The sequence below is a fragment of the Lepidothrix coronata genome, unplaced genomic scaffold (assembly GCF_001604755.1).
Source record: "Lepidothrix coronata isolate B3197 unplaced genomic scaffold, Lepidothrix_coronata-1.0 Scaffold51, whole genome shotgun sequence".
NCBI lineage: Eukaryota > Metazoa > Chordata > Aves > Passeriformes > Pipridae > Lepidothrix > Lepidothrix coronata.
In genome coordinates, this window is record NW_016690231.1 from 2,760,795 (window position 1) to 2,774,431 (window position 13,637).

General features: G+C 49.6%; 1 protein-coding gene across 2 annotated transcripts in view; it reads right to left on the minus strand.

The window, feature by feature from the left end:
- The window catches only part of MMP17 (matrix metallopeptidase 17), a 59,538-nt gene that overhangs the window by 11,236 nt on the left and 34,665 nt on the right, over window positions 1–13,637 (minus strand). For both annotated transcript variants that reach the window (XM_017815627.1, XM_017815628.1), the window contains exons 2-4: window positions 11,602–11,734; window positions 9,599–9,725; window positions 2,630–2,913 (exon numbers count right to left, since the gene is read on the minus strand). In XM_017815627.1, coding sequence (XP_017671116.1) covers window positions 2,630–2,913; window positions 9,599–9,725; window positions 11,602–11,734 — 544 coding nt within the window. The remainder of the gene's footprint in view (window positions 1–2,629; window positions 2,914–9,598; window positions 9,726–11,601; window positions 11,735–13,637) is intronic.

Below are 13,637 nucleotides of genomic sequence, written 5' to 3' on the forward strand. Positions count from 1 at the left end.
ACGGCCGCGAGAGCACCCAGGTCACAACCATCTGCCCTCCCGGCTAACCGGCACAGCGGGGCCACAGCATCACCCCCTGTACCTCACACCTGCCTGTGCAGCTGCTGACACAGCCCTGCTGTTGCCCAAATAACAGATTTCTGCAGCCACTAGCCAGGAGCTCATGGAAGCCTGTGAAGATGAGCCAAGCTGTGTGCCAGGGAGCCGGTGAGTGCCGGCAGCGCCCGCCTGCCCACTGTGCTCTGCGGGGCTTTCCCTGCCTGGCACCGTGTGCTGCTGCCCTGGCCAAAGGCCCCACTCACACCTTCCTGCATGCACACAAACACAAGGGTGCTCACCCGCTCGTCAGCCACCAACCTGCTCGTGTGACTGCTCCCCTGACAGGGGCAGGTGACCATGTCCAGCTCGTTTTCAGAGGATTTACCCATCTTCTCCTGTTCCACACTTTGTGCTGGCAGGGCTGCAGCTCTGGCATCTGTTCCCTTGGGCAGACACTTTGATCCTCACACACCATACTGGGCATCAGAGAGACTTTGCTGGACATCGATACCTCCTCCTCGGATGACTTTTTCCCCTCTGTCTGGGCTGTGTCCACTATATTCTTTTCCCCAAGATTCCTTATTTGCAATCCAAGCCCTAGTGCCTCACACCACACCCACAGACACACCCATCCCATCCTCTCCAGTGCCTCACACACTCAGGTCAGGGATTAATGCCTGCTTCCAAACATACACCACTGCTGCCAAAGCAAAGGAGGAGATGCTCCCAGGAGCTGTATGGGACTGATCCTGCTCGGTGCCCTCCCACTGCCCAGCCCCAGACCAAGTCCCCAGACCACTGCCGGGCCAAGTGCCTGTGCAATTTCTGCCCTTCACTGCACAGCAATGCCCTGCAGAGCAGTACCAGAGGGCAGCAATGATCTGAAGCGTGGTTCTTACAAAGATCATGATTTCAAGTATTGTAATAAACAGGCAGTGGAGCCCAGGGGAGTGTCACGTTCCCTGAGTGTGGTGGGAGCTAAAGGAGATGTTGCACAGAAGCAGCCATGGCTAATCCTGCACAGTCCTTAGTGCTCCCCACCAGTCCTGGGGTGTTGGAGGGGGGATATTTTTTGCTGAATTTTGCCTTTTCCTTCATGACTATTATTTACAGTGTCTATGAAGAGCTGGGATTTTTATAACCTGTGCTGTTTTCCCCAGCACTAGGGGAGAAAAAGACATATGCTCTCTGACATTTTAATGCCAAACTGACAACCTTGGGGATATTTTTATATCACCTACCAAGTTGTTGTTTTTGAATCACTAGGGAGAACAAAATAAATAAAAGATGAAGCTCAGATAGCTCCAAGACTTTCAAAATAGAGGGCAGCTTTCTCGCCATTGGGCTCATCCCCTCATCCCTCAGCGGTGCTTGGAGGGACACTCCCTGCAGGAATTCTGGCTCTGAGCTCACTCCTTTGCACGGATTTGTTTCACAATGAGTGTCCCAACCACCAGCTACACAAGGGGCACCATCCTGACCCCATCACTAACGCATCTGCTGTGGCAAGCTGCTGACTGCAGCGCTTCCCCCTGCCCTGTGTGTCCACAGAGCACAGCTGCTGCTTTTTTCCCTTCCCCATAAGGGCCAATAAACCAAAGGCACAGCAGCGTGAACCAAGGAGCAGGTGTAATCCTGAAGGATCAGCCTGTCCAGACCTTTAGCCTTCACCTCAAGACCTCCTCCAGCACGTCTGGTGAACACTCCTGCCCGTGAACACTCAGGGGGATGGATGGAGGTCAACTGGTGGGCAGGAGGAGAGAGGGGGGGAAGAAGAAGGTATTAGCTGCTTTCAGAGAAGACGATTAGGTCTAAACAAAGTCATTAAGCTGAGGCAGCAGGATCCCCCCGGGGAGGCTGGCAAAGGAGGTGGTGTGACAAGTAAATTAGCAGCTGGTGACTCTGTCAAAATGCGCCACAAAGGTTGGGGATCTGATCACCACAGATGGCTTTGCAGCTTAGGAACACTCGCTTCTGAAAGGCCCTCTGCTTATTAAAACTCTGCTCTAACCAGAGGAGATGAAATAAAAAATAAAAAGGAATAAAACTGTAACTGGTAACCATCCTGAGGTAAGGTAATGTACATGAGATGGCAGGAAAAACCCAGTGCTCACATCACAGGGGGCTTTTTACCTGCAGAACACAGAGCCCTTTCCAAGCAGGTCACCTTACAATAATATACTTTAAAAAACAGAAAACTGGGATGTGTGGCAGCGAAGCCACCCAAAAGATATCAAAGTCAGAGAATTCAGTCACCATTCAAGAGCACCAAGCAGCCACACACCCAACCCGCAGCCTTCCAGGCCCAGGAGAGATGGGAACTGGGGGTGGGCAGTGGGGAGCTCTGCAGCTGCTGGCATGATGGGGAGAACCATGGAGATGCCATTGAGGCTTGCAGGAACATAGAATACCCTTAACTCTGCCTAGGGTGATTTTGCTAGCAGGGCTGAGAGGGGGATCAGAAAAAGGTGGTGGGATCTTGAAGCCTGGGGTCAAGGTGTAGCAGAGGCTAAACCACTCTAACCACCAGAGCAGAAGATGGAAACTGGGAGTCCTTGTGTCTGGCTGCAGCTCTCCCACCCTGACCTACCTGATGATCGGAAGGTCCAATACTCGTCGTCGTCGAAATGGGTGTCTCCTGCTGTGTGGTGGTCTCCAGGGAAGAAAGCGTGTGCCACCGTCCCACCAGGCCCGTCGAAGGGATAGCCATCGTTGTGGTCTGCCTTGGAGAAGTCTATCTGGATGTCAGCATTGTTTCCTGCCACCTCGTGGAAGTTCAGCGGGGTGATGTCGCTCCAGACCTTCAGGGCATAGTACATCAGGGCTCGGACCGTGTCGTGGCCCAGGTGGGATTCTTTCGGGAAGGTGCGAACTCTGAAATAATGAGGGCACAGAAGAGGACAGGTCAGTAGCACCAAAGAGCTCCACGGGCCACAGGAATTGGCTCTGCAGCTGGCTGGTGCATCACAGAGCCTCAGTGAGGCCTTCAGAGCTCCTGGTGCTCCCCTGATGTGCCCTAACACCCTTCACAGGTGTGTCCTTAAATCTCGGAATCACATCGGTTCCAGGGCTGTGAGGATTTCAGAGACTGAGTTTGGGTCTTCCAGAAATACCAAGACAGTCTTGCCCCCCAGAGTGTGAAATACAGCCAACATCTGAATCCTGATACCTCCCAACCCTGCTGTGCCAGGGGGCAGTCAGCCTTCGTGCACAAACTCTTGTTAATGCCCAGGACCCCAGGACTACAACCCTTGTCCAGCCTTGGAAATGCCAACATCATGACTCCCTTTCCAGAGCTTGCCCATTTTTTTTTTTCCCAAGCTCCCTTTCAGACCTATTGATAATTATTTTCTCACCACTTATTCGTCCACGTGCAACCCAAATATACAAATGCTGTCGACGTCTGAAGCCTTTGCTTCACACACAGGCCCATCAGTTTTCTTGCAAAAAACCCAGCAGGTCATTGCTCATTCTTATTGCACACACACAGAAATCCAGGACGGATTTGCTGCCTCCATATATTTCCCAGCATGTCTGCTGGAGTTATAAAATATACTTTGAAACCAGTACACTGCCAGCAATCTCACAGACTGCAATCCATAACAAGGAGGAGGAGGAAAGGATGCATTTTATGTAAATTCAGAATGCCTCAAGCCTATTGCCTGAAGGAGACGGGTGACCTGAAGGAGCACTGCAGTGGAGAAGCTCTTGACTTGTTTCTTGGTAGAAAAAAGCATTGATGAGCAGGGGCTTGCAACACTTCTGCATTCACCTCAGGGCTATTCCTGTCTCTCTGTATCAGCACTGCCTCCCGTGGTCCCCAGCTCTGCCTTGCCCTGGGAGAGAAGCCAGGTGGGACAACCTGTGTGCTGGAATCCATCCTTCAGCTGCACAGTTCCACCCTCCCTCTTGGGCTGGGCTGGAATGGAAAAAGTCAATGTTTCCTGTGTAAGCCAACTTTGAAAAAGAATTCCTAATATTGTTGATTTAATAGAGGAGATGAAAAGACAAAGATGAAACAAGGCACGCTGGCTTCTAAAGGAATATGTTTAGATAATCTTTCATTGACAATTTTGACAAAAATATACACACTTTCCAAGCAAATGTACTGTTGACTGAGTAATTATTGACAGAAACCAATTCTGCTGGAAAATTTCTGGCCAGCTCTACCCCAGTAATAACAGATACTTTATTTCTTGTGCACCAGCACACCAACCAAAGTGTTCATGAAATATTCATGGCTTGAGAGATTTTTAAAGGCTGAAGCAACAATTATGATCACCTTGCTTGCCCTCCCACATAATACAGCTGGGAGAGCAACACTCAGCTCCACACCACTCCCCAGCACCAGTGTGCAGTAATGACCTGACTACACTTCAGAGGTAATTACAGGTGTCAGAAAAGGATGTCACATCGCTCAAGCTCTTCCTACAGGTAGTGATTTGGGTGCCAGGAGACACCATGGATCAGAGATGGGGAGTAGGAATGACTTGCTGGCTGAGGCTGGAAGCTCTTCCTTTCACAAATATTTGCATATATCCTGTGCCCTCAGAGACAGGCAGCCCAAGCCTGGGCAAAACTAGTCAGGGTTAAATCTAGGACAGAACAAAAAGGGACTCATGGGAACAAGCAGAAATCTCACTACCAGTTTCTCTGAAGAGCTTGGGAAGCTCATCCTAGACATGGTGGGAATGGGATGGGTGAATCAGGCAAAACACATCACAGCCAAATGAGCAAAGGTCATTCATATCTTTGCCTTTGCTATCCCTAAACTCTTTGGGCAAAGAAAGGCCTTATCAACTACTCTAAATGAGTTAACACACATGTAACATCGGATAATCTAGGACTTTAAAGAAAACACATTTGTAAAGAAGGCAGCACAGAGGTACAAACAGTATGAGCATGGGATTAGAAAATACAATTTTCAGGCAATTTATAATTTATAGAAGAGACTGTGGCTGGATGTAATCCTCTACAGTACAGAAAGGTCACCTGGTTTCCAGATATTCTTTAACTGGGTGTCTTTGTCTTCGACAACGCTCCTCTGGATTTAGGTAAACCCTTCGCTGCTTTAATTTCTGCTGAATAAGTCATTATATGTGTAAAACACACCAGGTTTAGCCCAGGAATTATGACCTTTCTCCAAGATCACGGTGCCTAGGGCACAGACTCACATTCAGAGACACTATCTGCTCTTTCCTTTGGAAGCCATGTGAGCTTTTCTTTCCTTCTTATTCCAGCTGTAGAATGAGGATAATAAATCAGACCTCTGTTGTAAAAGGATGGGGGATAAAAAGCCCTGTCTAAAGAGACAAACATTATTGATATTCATCCCAAGCCCTGACTTCAGAAACATTAGATTAAGGCAGAAACAGTATCAATACCTATTTTGCTTCTTATGAAAGGTCCTGCACCTCTGAGCTGACCCACATTTTATTAACATGCTGCAGGTGTAAGTGAAAAGTCCCCCATCCTTTATTCATTATCACCATCATTTTTCAGGAGAATCCCATCAGGGTTTTTCAATTCAGCATCTGATTTGATTGCTGGAGCTCTGCTAATTGTTTTCAATGAGATTAGAAAAAGACTATTATGCTGATAGGACTTTTGTCAGCGTTGCATTACCCAGTTCCACTGAAAAGGAGGCACATTTCTAACATCATGCAGATTAATAACCTTCCTCCTACCTTGATTATTATTATTATTATTTGTGGTAAATGGTGCTTAGGTCCCCAGTGGAGAGCACCACTCCTTGGCTGTTAATACCTCCTGAGACTCCCCTTACAGAGCTCCAATTTTGGGCAAAACCCTGATGTGACTGGAGAGAAATCTCTCTGCTCCAGACAGCCCCTGCCAAGCAGCAGGAAGGTGACAAACACTGGGCTGCTCAGTCCCCTCCAGCCACCCCCCCAACACTGCCTCGAGCCTCAGGGTCGGTCACATCCCTCTGCAAATCCCTCCTTTGCTTGTCCCACCCCAAAGGGACTTTGTGTCCAGAACTGTTAATAAGTAGAAACCAGAAAGGACTGATCTGCCTCCTCTTGCTATTAAGGGGCACCCACACCAACGTTTAATTCGATTTCTGGGGTCCTTTTTGGGTTTTGTCCTCCAAAAGTGGAAGAGTGATGGATGAGAAATCAATAGCTGGTTAATGAAAACACTCCTGCACCTTCCCAGCCCTGAAACCACAGACAAATACAATAAATGCTGAGAACTACCAAACACAGCAGGCTAAGGACTACCTGATAAACCCACTCTGATTTTTTTTGGAGAGGGAGGGAAGAGGGGACAGTTGAAGGGGTGGGCACTTGCTGCCATGGCAAAGGTGCTTTTCCAGCTTCCCAGAGCCACCCATGGCACAGCAGCCCCGATCCGGTGCTACCCTGGCACTGCTGTAACACCCCATTGCCACGGGGAAAGCAGTGGGTGTGTTTGCACCCTCCATCAGGCCTCTCCCAGCACTTTGCAAAAGCTGAACATTCTTGAGTGATAGCCTTTCTCCTGGCCTGTAACATGCACAGAATGCCAGTCACCCCCCAGCCATCATGGCCCTGCACTGGCAAGGGATGCCAGCCTGGCAGCTGCCTCCTCTCTGCTCCAGCTGCTCAGGGCTTTTCCTATGAGGGCCCCAGTTGCCTGTGATGGAATGAGGATGTTATAACAACCCCAGAGCAGCTCCACACTGAGAGGTGACACTGTCCCCCTCAAGCATCTGTCATGCCCAGACACGGGGGACAAGGCAGTCTGTGACCAGCTGGGTTTGGGCTGGGAGGTCCCCGTGGTGGGATGCCACTGATTAAAGGATGAAAGCAGGAGGATCGGGTCCTCCCCTCAGCACTGGGGGTTGCACACCCTTACCCAGGCATTCCTGCCTGGCTGCCACCCCTCTGTGCATCAGTAAATCCATCTCTGGGCTCAGGCAGTGACACATCTCCCCTTGGTTGGGCTCAGGACCCTCACAGCGATGGTGGGCAGTGACTGACAGGCATCACTGCTCCTCTGCCAGCAGTGTCTGCTGCAGCTCTGGCACCCCATGGCCTGAGCATCACAGTTTCAAAGGCTGCAGCTCTGATGAAGCGGCACAAGGGACTCATCCTTAACTAAAGGCGGATGAAAGTCAGCTCAATTCGGCACTGGGCTGATACTTCAGCGAGAAAAAAAACAGGAAATTTAGAAAGCTTGGCTTCAACAGCTTCCCCTGCCCCAGGGAGCTCCAAGCATGTGGAGAGAAGGGGCACGGCCCTGCTGCTGCACTTCCCAGCGCCGCGGGGAGACAGCGAGCGCCGGGAGGAGACGGAGGTGCCGGCTGTGAACTCCCCTTCTGCAGGGCACAGCCAGAAGCAATGGAGCAAAATCAGCAAAAGGAAAAGCCAGGCTGCAAACGCCGGGGGGGTGGGTTGGAAGAGGCTGCGGGCGGCTCTGGCGCAGATGCCGGCAGAGGGCATCCACAGCACACCGGCTGCTGAGCGCCTCGGAACCCGGGGAGGGACAGCGCCGGGAAAATAAAGGAAAAAAAATAAAAACAACCCCGTGAAAAGAAGATTTACGCGCTGTAATATCCTGGAGACTTTCCGCGGGGATGAGGCGCAGACAACAGGCTGTGTCTGATGCTCTGCTGGGATGCTCTGAGGCTGTACCCTGAGCAGCCTGAGCTCCCCAAGCCCTCCCAGTCCCACGGGCTGGCTGCACTCAAGGGTAAAAAGAAGAAACCTGAGCAATCTGCATGCCTATAACATTTTTTTTTTTGCCACATGCTGCCTTCTCCGTCAGTGCAGGTGCCTGTCCTGCGACCCTCCTTTCATATAGATTTGCTCACCCATTTATTCCAGCCTTGCAAATGTTCGGGTTTTTCTTCAACTTTTAAATCCGTGGCAGGGTAGAATTTAGTTTTGTTTTCCTCTTTCAAAATCTTCAATCAATGTGTAAAAGATAAGAGTGTAAAATTTTATGTCTCCGTTGGCCGATTTTCATGGCAGTTTCCAAAGAGCCAGTTTAATCTGAAGTGCTGGATGTAAATACTACATTGGAGTTTCTGTAATGCTTTAGTCTTCTGCTGGCTTATACAACCTACAGTTATAAAATACAGCCCTTTCTTGGACAAAAGCCAGGATTTTGGAAAGGACCAAAGAATAAAAAGCAGAAATTACTTTGTCAGGAGATGGATTTTTTTTTTTTTTTTATGTCTCACATATAATATTGTCTCAGATCTAACCCCCTTTTTATGGCAATCTTTGCTGCAGCATCACAATTTCCAAGGGCATGGGAGGTGGGGGGGTATTTCCCAGGGCTGCATCCACCACAACAGCCTGACCCCATTTCACCTCCATGCTTTGCTGCAGCCTGACACTGTGCACACTGTGCCAGCATGGCTGGAGTCCTGGTGGTACCTGCAGAACCCCTGCCCTGACCCTGCTGCCCAGCCACCACACCTGCCCTGCCATGGGATGACACTCAGGTTTGTCAGGAGCTGCTGGAATCAGGCAGTGCACAGGCCATGCCCCTGACCTGGCTCCGGCAGCTCACAGAACATCAGGGCAGGTTTTCTTGTTTCACCCAAAGGATTTTCCCCTCTCTGAAATGTGAAATTCATTCCTCTTACCCAGACAGGGCTGGGTTTTTATAACGGGTCACTTCACTACATGAATCCATCCATGAGCCAAAACTGTTTCTTACTGAAGCTGAATTATGTTTATCTTTTCTCAAAATAAGGTCTCAAAGGGATCTGCTGGAACAAGGACCAAATCCCTGGTAATGCCACAGTTTCAACACGTGTCAACAGCGACAGCCAAGATGAGATTTGTTACTGCAGTGGGAAGAGAACTCACTCTAGGGCTATGTCAGGATCAAAGAGAAGCTTATAATTAAAAAGGAGAACTCTCCATAGCATCCACATGTGTTTTTAGGACACTATGAGCATCCTATGGTGCTGACCTTTCTCAGAGGAAAAATCACTGCAGCACGTGGTCTTTGAGGGAGGAAAAATGACTCCCAAGAAGGACAAATCCTGGTGGGACAGGGATCAGTTTGCTTGCCAACCCTGACCTGCAGCATTTCTGAAAGTTGGACCTGAGCTTCCACGTGTCACAGGCTCAGTGACCCACATGTGTCACTCCCTGACATGGAGGGAGAAATACTCCCCTGTGGCAAAGACTGGGAGAAAAAAAGCAAATCCATTACCCAGAAAATGCTCCCAACCCTTGTGCTCAGGTGAGGCAAGAGAAGAAGCTCCAGCCATGGCGGCTGCTTGAGAAAGCACAAAGTCCTGATGAACTCAAGAAAAAGGTTGCTCTAACAATCATTGTAACCCAGCAAAAAGCTTCCAGCTAATCCACCAGCCAAAACTGCACAATTCACAGTCACTGCCATGTGGGTCCGAGAAGTCAAGGCTGGGACTGTCAGGAGAAGAGTTCAAATAAATAGTCTGTGGGGTCCTGGGAGCACGCAGGGATATGTTTTAACCATCACCCTGAAACTCATCTTAAAGCCATATTTAGCACAGGTCTGTGTGTGGAATTGGTCCTTTCCTGCAAGCTTTCAGCAGGGGTAGATGAATTCCTACCTCCAGGACAGGTTCCTTTTGCCCCACTTGGTGACAGCCTGGATGAATCGCTTCCTCCTGGTCTCCGCAGTGGCGAGGTCGGGCAGAGAGCAGCGAGGGGTCTTCATCAGCTCCAGTGTGGCTTCATCTAGAGTTGGGCAAAAAATGAGAAATCATGGGAAGGGGGGGCTAAGAAATCCCAGGGGGGGCAAAGAGATGGAAAGTGAAGTGGTAAGAATGAAGCAGAGGAGCAGAATCCATGCCCAGGAGCTCGCTGGGGCACAGCACCGGCCCCAGCATCACTCGTGGTGACACCCACAGGTCACTGAGCCCACTATGTCCCACCACTGGCAACAATTCCTGCTGGGAGCCCATCTCTTCAAAGCACCCCTGAGCTGGGGCTGCCAGAGGGAAGGGAGATGCCAGCCCCTGGCTGGGGGTCAGGCACCAGCTCTGCTGTTGGGATCAGTGGGCAGTTTTACTGATTTCAGGAGAAAATGCAGCAGGTCACCTCTTGCCCTACACTTTAACAGCTCTCGAAAACTTATGTAAAAAACCACCTGTGGCCAGTTTTGAAGATATTTTAGAATATATATTTTAAATTATTCTCTTTTGTTCTCTCTTGCTGAATTTCCCATTATTCCTCTGACAAGGAGAAACATTCATATCTAAATAAACTTCTTCTCTGTTCAGCTAGGAGCTCATTTGGAGAAGGTTCTTATTCCTTCTTATTTATTTTTAAAAAAGCTTGAAGTGTCTATTCTCAAAAGCTGAAACACAGACATATTGTTTCATTCACCCCTTTTCCTGCTGACTTTACCTCTTAAACCCTGTGTTCATGAACAAACCCACATCTATGACCTGCCCAGGGCAGCCGCCCTCCAGCCTGTTTCCAACACCCCCTCCAAAAATGCAAATGTAAGTCCATTCAAAAGGCCATCCTTGTTCCTGGGTCTCCTGCAGCTCGTGGTGAGGTGGAACAGAAACAATTGCACGTGCTCAATTAAGACTGGAGAGAGCAAGTCCCAGTGATGGGATGCATCCGCTGCTCCGGGATGTTGGGATGGATGGAGACCTGCCTGCTAATTAGCAGCTTCTCCTTAATCCTGTCCTGAGCAGAGGAAGCAAGCTGCCCCCACGGCAGGAGGTCAGAGCCATGTGTCAGGGAGGGGAGGAGAGCAGAGAGGCTCCCTTCCCTGGGCTGGGATAATGCTGGCTTTCTCCTTCCCTCAATGAAGACATTGAGAGGAATGACCCCAGCCACACTGGGCAACTTGAGCTGCTCCAGCCTGGCCTTGGACTGCTCCCTCCCAGCCAGACGTGCCTGCCACAGGGAAGCCACTCATCGCCCTGTTCCTGCTGGGCACCGGAGCTGCTGGGGCAGGAGATGGGCTCTCAGCTGGCTGGGGGTGACTGCAGAGCACCCACAGCCTCTGTGGCTGGGTGAGATCCAAGGAGAGCCCCAGGGAGCCCTGCCAGTTCCACAGGCACCCCCTGACTCCTGAGCAAGAACAAGCAGTGCTGGGATGATGCAACACCATCTTCCTCCTTTCTCTGCCTGTGCCCCAGCAGCAAAGAACCCAAAATATCTACATACACAAATTGGGAAGCTTAAATCAGGATTTTTGTTCAATTCAATTTGATGCTGCAAGTAAGGCTTTGAACAGGACAACTTTCTTTTTTTTTTGCTTGTCTTTTTTTTCTTTCTTTCTTTCTTTTTTTTTTTTTTTTTTTTGGAACACACCAAGAGCTATTTTAAGCACACTGGGAACCCCAAGGGTCTGTGGGTCTGTTGAAATAATTGCTTGCCTCAGGTTCTTGAAAGCACGAGGCAACAGAGCACCTGAGCCATGTAATTACTCCTAGAGCTGCAAACTGGGCCGTGTGTTACACCCGCGTGAGCTTTTCCTGCGGATGCTGCTGCTCCACGACACGGTGCCAAATCCCTTCTCCTCCATGGACCTGCAAGGAGCCATCCCTGCCTCCCTTTGCACTGAAGAGAGGAGGGATCATGAGCCACTGACCTAGGACCCCTGTCGCCTGGAGCCCCCCGAACCTCTGCATGGCAGTGATGGCCTTGGTGAGCATCTCCTGCGTCTGCAGCTTCCCCGTGACAGGGTCTGGAGGAGGCAGATACCCAAATTTTGTCAGCCAGTCCTGTGAAACAAGGAGAAGGGGGGGATGAGAAAAGGAAAAGAAGGAAATATAGACACAGGAAGAGATGCTCTGAAGGTCCTCTCTGTTCTGCTTGGAAATACTTTCACATTTACATGTTTATTCCCAGTTTCCCGAAACCGTGTGGTCTCTGCTAATAAACGGCTCTTAAGAGTCTTTTCCAACTTAAATGATTCTATGGAGATGGCTTGTTTTACTTCAACCTTCACAACACCAGGATTTTGTTTGGAAATAAACCCAGCCATGAAGTCTCCAAGCCCTTCTGAGCCACACAGTTGTCCAAGACCCGAGCGCTGACACAAAACTGAGCCCTCTTCTCCATCATTTCCACATTCTCTGCTTTAATCATCTCCCTGACAGTTGCTCTAAAGTATTTAGAGCCAGGTATGGGTCTCATTACCACCAGAAAGCAGCGAGGACCAGTGGAACCCCTGCACATCCCTCTTTCCCAAAGCTTTGGCAAGCACAGCCATGTGCCAGTGATCCCCTGCCATGGGAACCTCATTAAACCCAAACCCACTCTTTGATAGGAATTTGTCTCCCAAAGGACAATATATTTTTATGAAGATTTTTCTCTTCCTCTTTTCAGCCTAAAACTGATGTAAAAAAAAAAAAAAAGCCATAAATCTCCTTCTTCCAACTGCTTTTTAAATGTCTCTTGAATTATCTTTCTAAATCCTTTCTTACCTTCCATCTCGCTCCCTCCCCTCCCTCAGCAGAAGGATGAGCAAGGAATAATCATACTGCACACAGGGAATGCCATAAACACCTGCCCTCTATTTTCTTTATCTGTATCAAACATTGATCTGTCGAGACTCTTGAAGACTGATATTGATCCACTGCAGTCAATACGCCACAAATGCATTGTGGTCAGATTAGTGCCAGAAGTCACTGCCTGCTTATTGCTACACTCTGAATGTCTCATAGCTTGGTGTCACCTGCAGTGGCCACCCTGAATGCCACAGCATCCCCAGCCCCTCTCTGGCAAGCCCAGATGAACAGATTCACACTTTGCAGAGCTTTAGGACAGATCTCCCCACGCTTGGTCTGACTCCCCATCAGGGAGAACAGTCTGCTGTGCCGGGTTACCCACCAGCAATTCCCTTCCCTCCTTACCCTCCTTCACAGTTGCCTTATTCTAAGGGGGATGGTGTGCCCGGGAAACAGCCACTTATCTGGCCACTTCTTGTTGTTTGATGCAACTCCATCAGCCAGCCCCTCCCTGGGAACATCTCAGCATCATCACAGTCTCCTCTCGCCATTGGGCTGAAGGCCAGCCCAGCGCTCTCTCCTCTTCTCCCTGCTGCTATTTGTCCCTTTGCATAGCAAAAACCATTTGTGACAGAAATTAGAGATGCAATTCACCCTTGATTCTTCATGAGAAATTGGCTGTGACACCGAGGTCGGCAGCCGGCCCATCAATCGCTGAGGATGGTGGAGTTTAATTTGGTTTCTTCCCCGGCCATGGAGACAGTATCATTTATCCTCTAATGACAGTGGAGACACTGCCACACCAGAGATATGCACAACTGGGCTGTCCTCAGCCCCTCCTGGAGATGGAGGCAGCAGCAAAAGGCTGGGGAAAGCAACGGCACAGGGAACACCCAGCAAAGGCCCCGTGGGCCTTCTCTCCTTCTTAACCCAAAGGGACAGAGAAAGCACAAACACAAGTGGACCCCCCAGAGCAAATCGGGAGCTCTCTACAGAAAAGATGGAACGAACAGACAGATATCACAAGTCCTTTGCCTGATCTACCTTGCAAGCACCGGTTTCCCTGCATGTGATTTTTCATCTAGACCGTCATGTTTATCCTGCCTTGCTCAGGCTCTCCATAATTTTTATAAACCTCTGTGAAATTGCTCTCATTCATCTCTTGTCCAGTGTA